At 41.7% G+C, this 18,071-nt stretch overlaps 2 protein-coding genes and 1 long non-coding RNA gene across 6 annotated transcripts in view; 2 read left to right on the forward strand and 1 right to left on the reverse strand.

The window, feature by feature from the left end:
• Positions 1 to 4,721, forward strand: part of znf423 (zinc finger protein 423) — a 160,375-nt gene extending 155,654 nt beyond the window's left edge. For all 4 annotated transcript variants that reach the window (XM_032524132.1, XM_032524133.1, XM_032524134.1 and 1 more), the window contains one exon: positions 3,711 to 4,721. In XM_032524132.1, coding sequence (XP_032380023.1) covers positions 3,711 to 3,740 — 30 coding nt within the window. In that variant the 3' untranslated portion in view covers positions 3,741 to 4,721. The remainder of the gene's footprint in view (positions 1 to 3,710) is intronic.
• A 2,735-nt stretch (positions 4,722 to 7,456) lies between these two features.
• Positions 7,457 to 18,071, forward strand: part of si:ch211-212o1.2 (transmembrane protein 189) — a 52,042-nt gene continuing 41,427 nt past the window's right edge. Inside the window, exon 1 of the mRNA XM_032524165.1 lies at positions 7,457 to 8,141. Coding sequence (XP_032380056.1) covers positions 7,982 to 8,141 — 160 coding nt within the window. The 5' untranslated portion in view covers positions 7,457 to 7,981. The remainder of the gene's footprint in view (positions 8,142 to 18,071) is intronic.
• LOC116694460 (uncharacterized) lies at positions 14,433 to 15,960 on the reverse strand. Its single transcript, XR_004333167.1, has 3 exons — positions 15,820 to 15,960; positions 15,338 to 15,370; positions 14,433 to 14,624 (listed from the first exon to the last, which is right to left on the reverse strand). It is a non-coding gene; the product is annotated as an uncharacterized LOC116694460 (long non-coding RNA).

Raw genomic sequence — 18,071 nt, forward strand, 5'->3', positions numbered from 1 at the left:
TAAGCAGTTTAGGAAAAACAATGACAGGCCTCTGTATTGACTGGTCTGGCCTGGCCCTGGAAGACGGGCTGTTCCCACTACAGCACACACCCCCTCTGCTATGAAAAGAAATATGGTGAAATAAAGTCCCAACCAGGGTTGATGTCCATATTTATTTTATGTGAGTTTTAAAAAACAATATAAACCACGCTGAACTGGAAAATGCTGACAAAATCACAGAATGAAACAAAAAAACTAAAAAGGCTGCCTAGCTTACCTGTATCTAGCATGCTGCTCTCACATGGTTGAAGCCTTTCTGGTCTCAGTTGAAACGAGAACCTGGACTGAATTTCCACTTCCTGTATCTCTGAATTACGCACATTTAATTTTGAATCTTTTTTTTTTTTTTTATCAAGAAGCCTTCCTCTTGTTGTTAACTTTTAATGCAAATTACTTACCAGTTTCTTTCTCTGCCTTACATTAAAACTCTTCCACAAGGTTGAGGGGCAATAACCCTTCGCTCTGCTGCAAGGCTTTTATTGTGAAACATCTGCAGGTGTGGAATTCGGGCCTAGAACCAGAGTACACACAAACTATACAAACAGTCTCCTCCTCCCCTACACTCCTCCTTCTGTCACCAAGTTTTGCCATAGAATATATCAATTACTCTGCTGTAGAGCAGATGTCACACTGTGACACACACGCACACACATATACGCACACATTTCTGATCATGCAGTGCTGCATAATCAATGCTAAGAAGCCCCATACAACAACGAAAATGAAGAGAAGTAACTCGGAGGTGTCAGGTGTGTGCGTGTGTGTCATATAGAGTGTGTAGCGTGACCGACTGTCATCCCTCCATCCATTACATTCCTCTCTCATCTCAATCCTTTCCTCCCTCTCTCCTCTATCTCTCTCTGGACAATTTCCAGCAGTCCACTGCAGCGCTGCAAGCTCCTCCAGGGAGTGACCGTGGCCTCCCTCCCTCCCTCCATCACTCCCTCCTCTTCCTCTGTCCTTCCCTCCATCCCTTGCTTCGTCTACAAATCAATACGCCAGCAGCAGGACCCAAAGAACCGGAGGGAAAACGCACTCGCGCACACACACACACACTCTCCCCGTTTGCTCTACTTCTTTCCTTTCTACTTCCCCATTTCCTTGTTGAAATCCTCCTACTACTGGGTCAATTTCTAATTTCTAAAGGTGTAATAACAAAAGCCTCCTCTCCTCTCCTCTCCTCTCGTGTTAAACATGGTCACTAAAGAGGAATGAGCCTGACCTCTTCTGGCGATGAGAAGAAATGCAGCCAGTTAGCTCCTCGATTAAGCGGAGAGGCTGAGGGTGAGAGAGAGAATGATAGAGTGAAAGGCAGCAGACAGAAAGAGAGAGAAGAGGGTTTTCTATCATAATGGGGTCAGTGGCTCCCAGTGAGATCTGCTTCATCACTGGAGAGGCCTCCACACAAACACACACACACACACACATTTACAGGAACAGACACTTTTTTAACTGTCCTGTTCATTATTTTATTCTCATTTTCTCACCAATTTCTCTGAAACCCTTCTACGGCGTGTCTCACTGACTGACTGACTGACTGACTGTGTGTGTGTGTGTGTGTGTGTGTGTGTGTGTGTGTGTGTGTGTGTGTGTGTGTGTGTGTGAGAGAGAGACATTAATACCCTTTGCTTTTCCCTGGACGGGCTAGCTTGGCCTCTAAAGCTGAGTGATAGACATGCTCATACACTGTTTCTGTACTGTATCTCTTGCTCACTCTTACACACACATGCACACCAAAGGGCTCAACAAAACATGCACAGCAAGATAAGGGCCATAGAATGACAAATAAGTATTTATCAACCCCAAACCACATATAATCCTTCACATTTCTGTCCCCATCCACCCCTCCTCGCCTCTCTGTTCTGTTCATCCCCCTATCTCCTTTTTTTTTCTTTCTCTCATCCGCTGTTCTTTTTTTTGTCTCCTTTTTTTTCTGTAGTGGGGCCTATCCGAGAGAGAGAGAGAGAGAGAGAGAGAGAGAGAGAGAGAGAGAGAGAGAGAGAGAGAGAGAGAGAGAGAGAGAGAGAGAGTTAATCTGAGAAAGCTGCTGTTAGTGATGGTGAAGGGTGGAGGGGGTTGATTGGGAAGATCTCACTGGGAATTGTGTGTGTCTGTAAGTGAGAGTGTGTATGTGCGAATAAGCAGAGATGATAAGGAAGTATTTCAGAGGGAATTTTGTGTGTGTGTGTGTGTGTGTGTGTGTGTGTGTGTGTGTGTGGTGTGTGTGTGTGTGTGTGGTGTGTGTGATTTAGGGAATGTTTCACAGGGATAAAGCACAGTCTGGGAAGATGATGTGGAGGAAAACATCCTAGTGGAAAATTCTCTGATACACAAACACACGCACAAACACACAAATTCCCAGAGATATCTTTCCGATCATCTCCCCATCTTCCACACTCACACACACCGTATCTCCCCAGCTTTAGATGTGATTCTAGCCAAGTTCCAAACCAGCAAAATCCAGATTATCACGAGTTCAGTTCCCCATTGTAGTTGATATGGAACAGCCACAGAGGAATGATATTTTGTGTGTGTGTGTGTGTGTGTGTGTGTGTGTGTGTGTGTGTAAGAGAGAGAGATAATGAGTATTGAAGCAAACTCAAATTCATAAATTTGCACATTTATGTGTACCAGTCCACAAGGAGAAGCCTGTACAAGTTAACGTTCATTTATCTTCCAGTAAGAAAGTTTAACATATTATAAGTTGTGTGTGCGTGGGCCATTTAGTGTGTTTGTTTTTTCATGCGTGCCTACCATCCATTCATATCCATCTCTGAATCCGCCACTCTAATTTTTACCTAGAGATCACTGCACTGGTCTTCCTTTGTGCTCTCACTGCGGTTTTGAATATTAATTTTGGAAGAAAAAAACAAAGGTGCTTCTTGCGTTGTGATTATGTATTGATGCGTAGTGCGCTGATGCCTTTGGAGAGGTGCGAGTTTAGTTGTCTCCGGGGTATGGAGACCGTCTCTGTAAAATATGAATCACAATTTCAAAAGACACTAGGGTTTCACACATCCGAATAAACAAATCAAGGCGCTGGGTTCCAGCAGACAAGATGATGATGACAAATATGATGTGATCTGTAATTATTTGGTTCTGACTAAAACCAAGTTCTGCTTTTATTAGATGACCACATATGTATTTGGGTGTGCTAATATGTGCATAAATATAAGCACATGCGTGAAGTTAAGTGAGTGCCGCACATCTATTGTGTTCCCCATAGAAACCACCTTTAATAATGTTGTCATAACAACATAAGCCTTTTTCTTTCTTTGTGTTGCAATGCATGGTGAATTTGAAAAAGTTCCAATCTGTATGAATACATGGTTTTATATCTTAAATACAATAGCACACAGCTTTCAGAATATTTCACTTTTTCTTCTAGCTCTCAATCTTTTGTGAGCGACGATAGCACAGTACTGTGCCCACTAGTTTGTGCTGTTTTGTTTTCATCTTCTTTTCTTTCTCTTCTTTCGTCAGACTATGTATAAAGTGGAGGAGGCCTCGCTGCCGGTACTGTGGGAGGCAGTTGTGTTTCTGTTCTTTTCTCTTCTACTATTGGGTGGGGGTGCAAGTGGAAAGCACTATGCTCACGTAGCCCATTATTTCGCTCATCATGGGTTCTCACTTTTTCCCCTCTATCTCTCCCGCTCCCTCTCTCCCTCCAGAACCACACACTGAGTCAGCACGCGCAGTGAGACCGCGGCCCGGCAGGATCTCTCGGCTCAGCCGGGGCCCCCGACCCGGAGCCGGCAGGGGATTCCCATCTCCACATCACAGCCAATCAAAGTGTCATTTGCTACTCACATGTAAAACTCTAACGATCGCGCCACTGGGCGCGGCTATTAGGAGCAGCGGGGGAAAGGAATATTAATGGGATATGCTATTAAATAAAGAAAAGGAAAAAGTGGGTGAGAGAAACGGTAAGAGCTAGATGAAGGAAAGGGAGAAGTAAAAAAAAAAAGAAAAAAAAAAAAGGTATTGTATGTGCAGTATTTTTTATTGTCCCTGCCAACCGACCCCGACCCCCCCCCCCCCCCACCAGCTTCTTCCTCCTCCCCCCTCTTCTTTCCTCTCCTCCCAACCATCACCTGCCAGGTCAGGCATTTTATTTTATTTTTTACAATAGAAAAGGAAAAAAAGACCCTTTGTTTTGGGATTTCTTTTTAATAGATTGTAGGAAAAAGCTTCACTTTCTCGCCCCCTCAGTTGCTTATTGTATTTAACTTCATAGGTGCCAATTTCTTTGATTTTTTTTTTTTTTCTTTCTGCCATATGCTCTTATTTTCTTTTTCATTTTTGTACCTTTCATTTCTCGCCGTAAGTAGGTACTTGTGCTGTGTTGTGATTGTTTGTTTGCCAGTCGTAATATTCCTGAGTCCCCCCCCCCACAACTCTCCTTTTTATGATTATTGTTATATATATTTTTTTCCTTTTTGTAATTACTATCAAAAAAAGACATCAAACAAAATAAAGTGCAGAAAACCATACAGATGTTTCTTTTTTTTTGATTGGGTTTTCCAGTCTCTATGGGGCCTATAATGGTTATTGTAAAAATGAATATCATCGATTTCAGTGCGTCTGGTCAATGACTGCTTTTTAAATGTGAATTAACCAGATTGCAATAATCTAGTACAGACAACAAAAGATAAAACAAATAAATAAATGACAAATAAAGATGTTCTGTGTGATGTGCATTTATTCAGAAGAGCTCATTCTGGGAACTTACGTGCATACCTCAAGTGTCATCAATCAGTAATGTCCAATCTTCAACTGCAATACCCTCCAAGTCGTGTAGAAATACTAATGGTGGGCTCGGGGGGGCAGTAGCTCAGTCCGTAGGGAGTTGGGTAGGGAACCGGAGGGACGCTGGTTCAAGTCCACATACGGACCAAAGTATGGTGGTGGACTGGTAGCTGGAGAGGTGCCAGTTCCACTCCTGGACACTGCCAAGGTGCTATTGAGCAAGGCACCAAACCCACAACTGCTCGGGGCGCCTTTCCATGTGCAGCCCCCCCACTCTGACATCTCTCCATTAGTGCATGTATAGGTACTGAGCATGTGTGTGTAATTCAGGCCTGTGTGTAATATTATTTATAGCACTCTTCATGCAACAAGGCAGTTCAGAGTGCTTTACATAATGTATTCTAAACATTTAAAGGTTCCTAACAGGGATGTAAAGATCCTTCTATGGGGTCACAAGATGACTAATGGGATAACAAGGAGAAAAAATTTATTTCTGCTACGTGTACTTTTCTCTAATCTGCTTATTTTCTTGTGAGATGTCTTTAATGCACACTCTAGCACAGTGGAAGTCTTCATATCCAGTCTGGGTGATGTTAATGTCACTGCAGTGTAAACATGAGGTAATAACACCTTTTAGTAGAGTAGAGTCCAGAAAGATTAGATTAGATCACAGGCCACTTATAAAGCTTAAAGCACAATTCCTGTAGAGGTGACAACGTTGACACCCACACTGTAAATCTAAGGGATTTAGCGAGTTAATGTTCCAATCCACACATTACTGATACTGTAGCACTACACACAGTACTGATTATTACAGTTGTTGGCAAAATTCTTCCATCTCACTGGGTATACGGCCAGCCTCCATTGCCAATATGTGGCACTGGCCGTTTACCCAGTGACTTCATTTACAAGGATAACTGGGATTGATCACACTTTGCCACAATTATCTCGGAAATGATATGATAAAATAAAAACATTCAGCTGTTTGTGATTTTTAGTAGAGTGTGTGTCCTTCATTTTACTCCAGTCAGGAACAAGTCCCAGCTAATGTGTCATAAGCCAGCAATCAATGCTGTAAATACCTTTGAAATGGAAAATACAATTTTGAATGATAACAGATTTCTATACCATATACTAATAATTGCATTTAACAAAGTGCCCTTGGATTTCAAATATCTTTGAGATCCAAGAGTGTGAACAGTACCTGGCTCCCACTTATTTTGGATAATGCCACATGGGCCATGTTGAGCAATAGCCTACATAAGAAGAGAATTTTTAGTGGCAGTAATAACAAGTTGTGGGGATCAGCAAACTGATCACTAATCATCCAGTTGGCAACATGAATGTCTTCACCAATTGTTATGGTAATCCAGCAAATAGTTGTTGAGATATTTCAAACAACAAAAGTCATCCAGAGGAAAGGAAAAGTCAGAGGATTACCAAAGTCAGTCAGATTCATCTTTTTTTTAAGCCAAGGACCCCTTACGTGAAACAGAGACAGAGCTGGGACCTCCTACTACTATATTGTATAAAATTGAGTTGCCTATTATACTAGGCCAGAGGGATATATATGAATGGATTTTCATACATTATTCATACATAATGTTTTAATATTAAACACGTGCTGTATGTGGAAGGCACAGCAAATCCTTAAGCCTAGATGTATCTGTGAATGGCTACCTAAGTGGCTACTTACCCTATCATCAATGTAAAGCCTCTCATCAATGTTGTGTAAGTTTTTTATATTTTTACACAAATAGGCTGATTGAATTTTAAAATTCAATAATTTGGCGGGATCTCCTGCAGTAACTCTGAGGACCCCCTGTTGAAGATCTCTGGTCTAGGAACCAGGAAAAATACTGTACCTATAGGCGTTTTTCCACTGCGTGGTATCTACTCGACTCGCCTCGAATCTACTCGCCTTTTTTGGCTTTCCAACGAGAAAAAAAGTTCCTGGTACCTGCTAACAGGTACTTTTTGTAGTACTACCTCAGTCAAGGTTCCAAGCGAGCTGAGGCGATACCAAGGTGACGGGAAAACCTGCAGGCTACTGATTGGTCGGAGAGAATCGTCATCATTGCTAGCGACAGATGGTTGGGGGGGGATCTGCAATAGAAGAGCAGAGGCGAATCAAGCCGGTACCATCAATGGAAAAATGCCCCTTCTCCGGATAAGTCAAATGGCTGCTGCTCTATGCATCTAGGCTATGCTTGCTTTTCCCAAACTAAATCGATGTCCTTTTTATACCCTATTTCCTACCCTACCTAATATGTTATGTAACTTTGAAATAGTAACATCAGACAATGTTTTCTCCTTTTTAGGTGGCAGAAGTGAAAATGTGTAATCTTCAACATTTGTTGGCAAACCATTAGATATAAAATAGGATGTAGGCTCCACATGACAAGACATTCTATTACCATTAGTGCATATATACTGGTAGCTGCCAGAAAGGGAGCATGCCCCTGACCCCCTTAGGGTGGGCTAAGTGAGCCTGAATATTTCCAATGTCTGGTTCAGCCCCTGCCTTATACCAAGCACCCGGGACTGTGAAAACTGAATTTAGTGGCAGAACATGATTTCTGTAGTTGTTTAAAGTTTATTAAAGTGTCCTAATTGTTTCGTTAAATGCCTCTATTGTTGTGTATACGGGAACAGACCATGTATACCCTCATTTACACACACCAGAATCTACATTTGACTTAGACTACCACTTTCTACTTTTTATCATTGCTTAACTGCAAAATGCAGACGGTCCCTGCAGCGGACGTGACGGTTGAACTGGACGCACTAATACAGTCTGTTGAACTTGACCCGTGCGGTACGAGTCGTGCCACTAAAAGCTTCACGTTTTGATAACACAAGTAGCTAGGCTAGCTAATATCTCCGTTACAAACTAACAGCGCTGCATGACACAGGCTACAGCCGTTAAATAGGTCTGTGTGTCAGCACGGCTCGGTCCGTATATTTCCGGGTGGTACGAGGCTGCTCCTGTAACGTTCCATCCCGGCTATCCTCTGTTGGTTCAGCCTCCCTCGTCCATCCTCCATCCTCCATCCTCCATCCGGCCACAACAACAGCTACCGGAGGCCGGGACACAAACAAAACCAGCCGAACGGTTATTAACCGAGACAGTTGTATAATTGATGACTTATAGCTGAAAGCCAAAGCGAGGGAAGCAGTACGGCCAGGAGTTATGGCTGCGTCGCTTCTCTTCGAGACCGACATCAGACACCGGTCCATGGCGGAAGAGGATCCGAACGGGAATGAGCACGGGGCGGCTGCACGCAGCGCGGCGCCTCGCTGGGGACCGCAGCACGCCGGGGCCCGACAACTCGCAAGGCTCTACTCTCCCGGTGAGGACGTGCTTATTATAGTTTGTGTTATTGTGGTTGTCGCTGCTTAAAAGCCACAGGGAGACATGGTGATGATGATTGAAGATGGGGGAACTGTGGCTATAAGACATGATGATATCACAAATGGCATGTGACCTGTGGTGGAATAGGTGTACTCAAGTAGCCTACTGTAGGATTACCATAAGTAGGCTACACATTTAGGTGAACTTGTGGGAATACTTTACTTGAGTCTTTCCTTTTCATGCCACTTTCTACTCCACTACATGTTAGAGAGAAACATTCCTACTCTTTACTCCACTAATATATCGATATTATATCGATATTGTGAGATGAGACTAGATATTTTCTTAGATTTTGTATATTGTAATATTGCGATATGACGTAAGTGTTGTTAGACACACCTGGACATCATGTCTACATTACTGATGATTATTTATCTAAAATCTAAGTGTGAAGATATTTTAGTAAAACACCAAGTGTCTACCCTAGGATTTACCCGCGATATCGAGGTATTTGGTAAAGAATATCGTGATATCTGATTTTCTCCCTATTGTCCAGCCCTAGGTCTACTAGGAGGAGTGGGTCTTTAGTCAAAAAAGACTTGACCCTCCTTTCGCAAGTAATACATTTTTTTATGACCCTCCCCAACAATTTAATGCTGCCTTTTGTTCTGGTCTGCGCTGGCAAAAATGTACAGATTTTTTACAGCCATGTCATACATGACTAGCCTCTGCCTTCTCATCTTACACATCATACTCCACTGTTGTAGTGGCAATTCCAGTAGATTTACTCACTAATATTGTTGTGCAAACACAATAAGCATGGAAACTAATTGCACACTTCCTGCATTACTGCAGTACTTCAAATACTATGTTACTCCTCTCTACTAAACTAGTATTCACATGAAATAAAACAATAATACATTGAGATCATTCAACAAAGCACACTGTGTAATAACAATTTGAACACATGAACTGTTGGGATGGACTCGTCACTAGGCTTCTTCAGTCCTTGGAGGTAAAGCCGCCGAAGCTGAACAGCCCGACGTCTCTGGTTTTAACAGTGTTCTTGGCCAAATATTCTCAAACTGCTGCCCATTTTATAAAAAGTCTTGGTGTTTTTTTTGACATTTCTTTTAAACTCGATAAACAGATTAGCTCAGTGGTAAAAAACAAGCTTCTTTCAGCTCAGACTTCTTGGGAAGGTCAAGCCTTGACATTACACAAAGTTTGTGTAATGTCAAAATGAGTACAGTACTTAACATTCAATTATTCTAAAAAAAAATTCTAACCTGCAGTCTGTGTAAAATAGAAGTTGCGTGGCATGGCAGCACCACAGTTATGAGGGAGCACCTGAAACAAAACATATTGAAGCCATGGACGAAGGGGACTCAACAGCAGGGTGATTTACTAGAAAATAACATGTTTTGAAATGAGGACTACAGAGTTCCTCTCTTTTTAAATAGTCGGTGTTTGCTCGCGATCCAGCTTAAAAGGCCTATTAATTCAAATTGACCTCAATATTGTTTGACAAGTGTATTTAACTAGCTGGCTAACGTTTGTGATAAGAGTACAGTACCATAGACGCAGTAGTTACTGTTAGTCTAGTAAGCTAATTAACACTACCCGGTAGAGCTAATCACTTATTGCAATTATGGGAATTTAATGATGAATATATTTCAAAGTGTTCATTTTCTGACAATGAAGGTCCCATGGCATGAAGATTTCACTTTATGAGTTTTTTTATCATTAATATGAGTTCCCCCAGCCTGCCTATGGCCCCTCAGTGGCTGGAAATGGTGATAGGTGTAGACCGAGCCCTGGGTATCCTGCTCTGCCTTTGAGAAAATGAAAGCTCAGATGGGCCGATCTGGAATCTTGCTCCTTATGAGGTCATAAGGAGACTCAGATTGAGCCTTTGGGGGGAACCAGAGACGGATGAATGCCAGAAAGGCTGATGAACTCTGGGGACGATTTGGGCTGCTGGAAAAAAGAAAAAAAAATGCAGCAACACTTACGTACCACACTAGTTTGACAAAAATACACAAGACTGGAGCCAACCCGCCTGGTGCCATTGGGCTTCTACTTTTCAAAATAAAAGCATATCATAATATGTTTTAAATATGCAAGCATTTTCATTCTATTCAAAGGGGGCCATGGCAGTTTTAATGAAGGTTTTAGGAATTGATCCAGTGTGTGAATTATTTAATTATGAAAGCCTGTAAGTGCACCTCATGCTGCTAGTGCCATAATCTCGTGTGAGCCTGTTTTTTGCTATTCTAAAGCGAATAATGTCCCTGTCTGAATTTGGGCCGGTAAGTGGAACTTTGCAAAACAGAAAGCATGATCAGTCTGTGTGCAGTAAAGGCAATGAGTCTGTGGTACCTTATTTGACAGAAATCTACGTATTTGCCTGTTATTTCTGACAATTTGATAAACAAAATGTCTATTATTCCTGAGTAAATGCAACCCCAATAAACAAAACTGCTTAAAATAACATATAAAACATATAAAATCACTACCGTTAAAATCCCTCTGGACGGTAAATCTGAGAGTAGCTTTCATATTAAAGTTGATGTTTTGCTTGATGAACAGTTGTTAAAGCTAGTTGAGAGTTGTTAAATAGCTATTAAACACACTGGAAAGGATTTTTTCCTTAAATGTCATGATTTTGGCAAGGGCTTGACATTAACTTATTCAGGCACTTGTCTTTTGCGCAATTACATTTATATTTTACATCTCATTTTATTCTTTTGTTGTGTTTTGCTAATGCAGAATTTGAACAAACCGTTGAAAGAATCCAAACACTATCAACATTAATACAATTCAGGTGTAACAGTAAAAAAAAACGTGTCCCAAGAATAGATTTCCCCTTCAACAAGAAAAAATGCTCTCCAGACTCCATAATACAAAGTAATACTTTGCACGCCGGTGTGCAGTGTATCACCAGAGGTAGTGGTGACTTGATCTTGAACTTATACTATATCTGAAATAATTTTGTAGACATAACAATGATTGGTAACTTTTTTTTTCTTCTCCAATTTCCCTTTCTTTTCGGCAGAGGCTGATTTACCAAGGGATCCTTCAAAAGGTGTAGCTACTTTACAGTTGATTATTAGATGATATATTTAAGCCGGCAAATTGCGGAGCGGAGGTTTTACAATAACTGACGTACAAACGAGCAGTGGAGTAGTAACGTTACGAGCCAGAGAGACAGTCGCTAAATGAGTCACATTAACTTCATGCTTCATCCACACAAGTGACATCTGTATTGGGCGCGTCTGTGAACGATGTGACAACAGGGTACGTTAAGGCAGAATTTGCAAGCTAACGTTAGCCGACTAACACTAACAGCTGCATATCGAAACATTACACTAGTCCTCATTCAGTCACTTCATTTTCTGATTTGTACAGGTCTGGAGACAGTAACTTATAAAGAAAAATCAACACATTTAAAAAAAAGAAATTAATAATCAAGTATAAACTTATCACAATCAAGCATTGAATGGTTCTAGAGAGAATTGCAATGCATCAAAGAATCGATTCCCCCCCCACCCCCAGTTAACAAGGGTCGGCTATCGCTCAGAAAAACCCCTCTAAATTAGCATAACCAGTGTGTGGGTCAAAGCAGGTTTGAATCTTCGTAACACATGGGCATTTATTCAAGGGATGGAGATTCTAAGAAACAATGCTATTGAGATGCAGTATGGAAACTGGAGGATTTAGGAGGAACTCAGCCTTTGCTGCGTACAGTTTAATTATTCTCTGTTGAATATGTCTCTTGCAAGTCCACAGACAATATGAAGGTACAATAATATGGAAGTACAATAATGAATTGCTGCACATATCCCTTTGATATTTGGAAAACAGATTGGGTCTTAAAGGCCAACCCCAGTCAAGTGCACACGTGTTTAAATTGCCCCTGATTTTTTTTTTTTTTTTAGATGCTAGTAAAGTTGTTGCCTTCAGCTCAGAGAGATGTTTAGTCCTGGGACAAAATCAATGTCCGTGACACAGTCTACAGCAGCAATCCTCAAATCCAGTCCCTGGGGTCCGAGTGCTGTTGGTTTTCCTTTTTCCCTGCTTGTTTAAATTCACCTGGCGTCCCAGTCCAAATAAATCTCCGATTAGGCGTCTAGAATGAAAACTGCCCGGCAGAATAAAAACTACGCAGCAGTATGGACCCTGGAGACTGCATCTCGGCAGCGCTGGTGCACAGGCTACAAATACTTAAATAAAATGTTATTGTTGTTTTGGAGCTTCCAAAAAAATTTCTCCGTCAGCTCTTTTGTGTTGATTTCTATCATTGTCTTCTTCTTTAAATTTAATTTCAGTTTATTTGAGAAGGGGAAAATGTGAATTTATAAAACACATTATTTTACATGGGTTCCAAACGCCTTAATTAGCCAAGAGGCTATTTTTCATCTGTAGTCCCCTCTGGCCTTGATCTAAAAAAAGGCTTTTTAAACATTCAAAGAAACGGGTGCCTGAGTAGCTCACCTGGTAGATGGCACGCCCATACACAGAGGTCCAGTCCTCAACGCAGCGGTCGCAGGTTTGGTTCCGACCTTTGCCCTTTGCTGCACGTCATTTCCCCTCTCTCTTCTCCTTAAGTCAAAGCTGTTCTGTCAAAAATTAAGGCCTAAAAATGCCAGAGAAAAATCTTTTTTGACATCACAAGCAGAGCAGAATTTAGCCCAAAACACGGCAGAGCACAGAACAGGGGTGTGAATCTTCACTGGTCTCACGATTCCATTATGATTATCCTGTCAACAATTCCAATCAATTCGACATCCCGATACTTTGCAATACGCCACCTCCTCAATATTATTGTTGGGCTACACAGGGTTTTCATCAATTAATTCAAGCAGTCATATATATATATATATATATATATATATATATATTTGTATCTGCTCTTAAAAAAGACACTTCCTGATTGTAGCGGAGTCAGAACACAGCAGACAACAGAAAAGAAAAAAAGCGACCGGAAAATCCACAAGTAACATCAGTAGTAATTTATTACGGTCTGTCACTGCAATGATTCATTTCAATCATTTTAGCTTTTATTCAGGAATGTCTCTGTAAACAGGTCTCCTTTATCTTCTTGACAATCAAAAACAGTAACAAAGCTGACAAGTTTTATATACATCTGCTCAAGGTTTTCAGGATTTTAACCACTGCTCCGTACCTTTATTTCCACGCACGCCTGTCACTCTCTGCTGCCGTTTGTCATCACAGCTCAACTCACAGTCATTGGGTTCCGATCCATTGTGGGCTCAGAATAGTTAGAGGGAAAGCAACATTTAACCAACGCAATAAATGAAGCCATTTTGTCGCTGTAGATGCAGTGGTTTCAGCGTGGTGATGGCAGGCACACCGGGCCTCAGACCATGGCAAAGACAACCTGCCCTACCAGTTGTGCATCAAGCTGGACTGTGCCACGTTTTTCCTTGACCATCTGCCCTGCTTCTCACTTCACTGAGCATTTTAATTGCCTCTGGTCGGACCACGTTGGCCACTTGTTAACATTCCTAAAAAAAAAATGATGAGAGAAAAAAAGAGGTTTGCATCGCTTTAACCCCATTATTGCGAAGTTCGTACGGGGGCACACAACACGTGTCACTAGGTTGGTACTTCCAGCCCTTTGAATGTGTTCACGTTCAGCTGGCCCTGGCACTGCCCCCCCCCCCCCCCCCCGACTCACTGAGCAGAAAAGGACCTTCTGACCCGACTGGTAACTTTTTATAAACTTTGTTTTCATTTCATTCTGTCTGCGTGCAGGCCGTTGCAGAACAAACCCTTCAGTCAGTAGTCCTATCTTAACACACCGAGTAAAGGAGTCACCTTCGTCTTTTATTGAAATTGGATCTACGCAGTGCCATTAAATTAGAGAGATAACCATCTCCACTCTGGCTTTTCTTTTTTCTTTTCTTTTTTTACTGCCAGGCAACGCAAACATTACACATTAATGCAAACAGACAAACTCACACACACATGCACACGGGTGATTATTTAGCTTAATTAAAGTTGGATACGAGCCAATGACAGCCATGGGCGTATGTCTCATCTAACAGTTGGGGGAGGGGTTAGTTGTAGAGGATATGTGTACACAGAGAAAAGCCTTAATACTATCATAGTAGTGTAGCATGGAGACTGTACCATTATCCTTCTTTTCAGTGTTTCTCTGGTTTTAATGAAAAAGCTGACTAAACTGACCAAAAAATGTCTTCTTTATTTATTTTTAAGTACAATCAGTGTACAATCAGTACAATACAGTACAGTACAATCAAGACACAAAAATACTTTAAAACATAATTACTTAGTTTGAAAAAGTGTCCCCATATAAAACAAATACAATGTTTTTGTACACTTGTTAAATTAGCTGATCATAATGTAAATTAGTGAGCCAATAGTAAAGCTCATCTGCTAAACCTGACGGCCACACACCTCCAAAAATATCAACTAAGCTCAAAACACTTACCTGAGACACTTACCCCGGACTGTCCCTGGTCTCTCTGTTCCTTACCTGAGACACTTACCCCGGTCTGTCCCTAGTCTCTCTGTTCCTTACCTGAGACACTTACCCCGGTCTGTCCCTGGTCTCTCTGTTCCTTACCTGAGACACTTACCCCGGACTGTCCCTGGTCTCTCTGTTCCTTACCTGAGACACTTACCCCGGACTGTCCCTGGTCTCTCTGTTCCTTACCTGAGACACTTACCCCGGACTGTCCCTGGTCTCTCTGTTCCTTTCCTGAGACACTTACCCCGGTCTGTCCCTAGTCTCTCTGTTCCTTACCTGAGACACTTACCCCGGTCTGTCCTGGTCTCTCTGTTCCTTACCTGAGACACTTACCCCGGACTGTCCCTGGTCTCTCGGTTCCTTACCTGAGACACTTACCCCGGACTGTCCCTGGTCTCTCTGTTCCTTACCTGAGACACTTACCCCGGACTGTCCATGGTCTCTCTGTTCCTTAACTAAGACTCTACACCTGACTGTCCCTGGTCGCCCTGTTCCTTACCTGAGACTCTACCCCTGACTGTCCCTGGTCTCCCTGTTCCTTACCTGAGACTCTACCCCTGACTGTCCCTGGACTCCCTATTCTTACCTGAGACTCTACCCCTGACTGTCCCTGGTCTCCCTGTTCCTTACCTGAGACTCTACCCCTGACTGTCCCTGGTCTCCCTGTTCCTTACCTGAGACTCTACACCTGACTGTCCCTGGTCTCCCTGTTCCTTACCTGAGACTCTACCCCTGACTGTCCCTGGTGTCACTGTTCCTTACCTGAGACTCTACCCCTGAGTGTCACTGGTCTCCCTGTTCCTTACCTGAGACTCTACCCCTGACTGTCCCTGGTCTCCCTGTTCCTTACCTGAGACTCTACCCCTGACTGTCCCTGGTCTCTCTGTTCCTTACCTAAGACTCTACCCCTACTGTCCCTGGTCTCCCTGTTCCTTTCCTGAGACTTTACCCCCGACTGTCCCTGGTCTCCCTGTTCCTTACCTGAGACTCTACCCCTGACTGTCCCTGGTCTCCCTGTTCCTTACCTGAGACTCTACCCCTGACTGTCCCTGGTCTCTCTGTTCCTTACCTAAGACTCTACCCCTACTGTCCCTGGTCTCCCTGTTCCTTTCCTGAGACTTTACCCCCGACTGTCCCTGGTCTCCCTGTACCTTACCTGAGACTCAACACCTGACTGTCCCGGGTCTCCCTGTTCCTCGGTTGTTTCTGTCTTCTTTGCCTTTGACATAGTGACGTTAGTATTTCCATAAGCACCCATTCTTATAAAGATGTTACTAAATAGTCTTGATATAAGGACTTTTTGGCATTTTGGTACAATGAAACACCAAAAGGTTTTGGTGATTTTATCTGGGCAGCAACAACACAAATCTTTCACCTCAGATGTCTATCAGTCCACCACGCGGTCTTATTATAATTATATGATGATCTTGCATCCTCCACATAAATACTGGGTTTCGTCTGGGACAGAGGATATATATTTAACTGAAGCAAACCCACTGATCAAAGCCACTTAACATCATATTGAGCAAAACACAACTGTAGATCTTCAATAATAACCCTAATATCATTTCACATTTATTACGTTAGGCTTATTGCCGTGTTAACATTAGTTGTAGTTGGTGCATTTCTATCCAATAAGCTGTTAAACAAGCTAGCCAACGTTACATTAAATTGCACTAACATAGCAAACGTTTTTCTCTGATTTATTAATTTCTCAGCATCATTTCTATTTGAGAAAAGATCAACTTCATCCGATGGTAATATGAATTAAATATCCTTGAACAGCCTACTTACTAACATTACTACCAGTGTCTGCTGGACTTGTGTGTAAAGCAGTCAGTGGACCAAACCACTGTGGGGGGGGGACTTAATGTTTCTAAACTTAAAAAAGAATTTTGCGGGGTTTGGATTGTTTTACTACTTACACAGATATTTTAAGTACACATCATTATGTTATTTGCAATACACAGAATGTTTTTCAGTGATATTTGTAGGGGGGGACAACCCCTGGATGAAGGGGGTCCTGACCCCCCAGACCCCCCTGGTATTTACGCCTATGATGACAGCGAGCGAGACAGATGTTGGACCAAGACAAACAGGTGTTTCCATTCTAAGTGTCAGACACTTAGAATAGTAATCTGAGCCTGTCAATAACTTTTTCGCTGTTAACTTACATTGTAGCTTGTTTCACCTCTGCCGGCTGTAGCGATCTTCCTTAACCCTTGTGTTGTCTTCCCGTCAGAATTGAAAAACAAAAATGTTGTTGTCACTTTTTTTTTGTTGTTCAACACTACATAACACTTACTTATTAACTTTAGTTTTACAGTTATTTTTGAAATGTATGGTCAATAAACCTAATTTAGGAAACTATACTAATATTGAGTTAAAAAAGCAGAAATTAGAAAATATTTAGACTAAAATCAAAGGAATATGGTATGTTGATGGATAATCACAGACTTGAATATGTCAACTTTTACTCAATACTATTTCATAACCACTTCAATTTTTTTTTTCAAATGCCATAAAATTTAATAAGACACCCCAAAATAACCCATCAAAAATCACCCCAAAGAGCATTGTGTGGAATCAATCATGTTATTTTTATATTATTATATCATATATTATATTTCATGTTATTTTGGGTAATTACAATTGGATAGTTAAAAAGAACATTGATATAGGAAAAACGGGTCAATTTGACCCGAGGACAACATGAGGGTTAATACTGGACCAGTGCCAAAGATTGTTGTTCCCATCAGTCACTTACACACAAAAACATAAAAAACGGGGCCAGGTTGGAAAAAACACGGTAGTTAACCTCTAAGACCTTAGCTAATGTTAGCAATCACGTGCAGTTAAACAAAGAAATTGTGATTATGTCAAAAGAGAAAGTTGACAATTAGACAACTATGTAATAATTGTTACAGAACCACTGATACTGCTGTATTTATGCTTGAATTAGATCTTGGAAGCTGACTGAGGAACCTGCTTTCATTCAACTTTATTGACATCAAGGGATTTGTCATGGTTGTGGTTTTCTATTATATTTTTTCCTGTTTTATTGTGTTCATGTATTCCCTGTTTCCTTGTTGTTTACAGTCTCTTGTGTTCTCTGTTGTGTTTTACCCTGTTTTCGTCCCTGTTTTATATTCTTCAGTTTCCTGTTTTATTTTGTAGTCTGTTTTCTCCCATGTCTTGTTTTACTTCCTGCCTTTGTGTTTGTGACCTGTTCCTGAGCCCCAGTGTCGCCTGTTCCTTGTTTCACCCCCGTTTCCTTGTGTATTTAGTCTCTGTGTTGTCTTTGTCTGTTGTCAGATCATTGTGTGTGTGTATGTCTACCCCCCTTTGTCTCGGTGGGCCAGTTTATTTTTGGATGCCTGGTCTTTTGGTTCCTCAACGGTCTTTGGT

Source organism: Etheostoma spectabile, chromosome 8, assembly GCF_008692095.1.
Source record: "Etheostoma spectabile isolate EspeVRDwgs_2016 chromosome 8, UIUC_Espe_1.0, whole genome shotgun sequence".
NCBI classification, from domain to species: domain Eukaryota; kingdom Metazoa; phylum Chordata; class Actinopteri; order Perciformes; family Percidae; genus Etheostoma; species Etheostoma spectabile.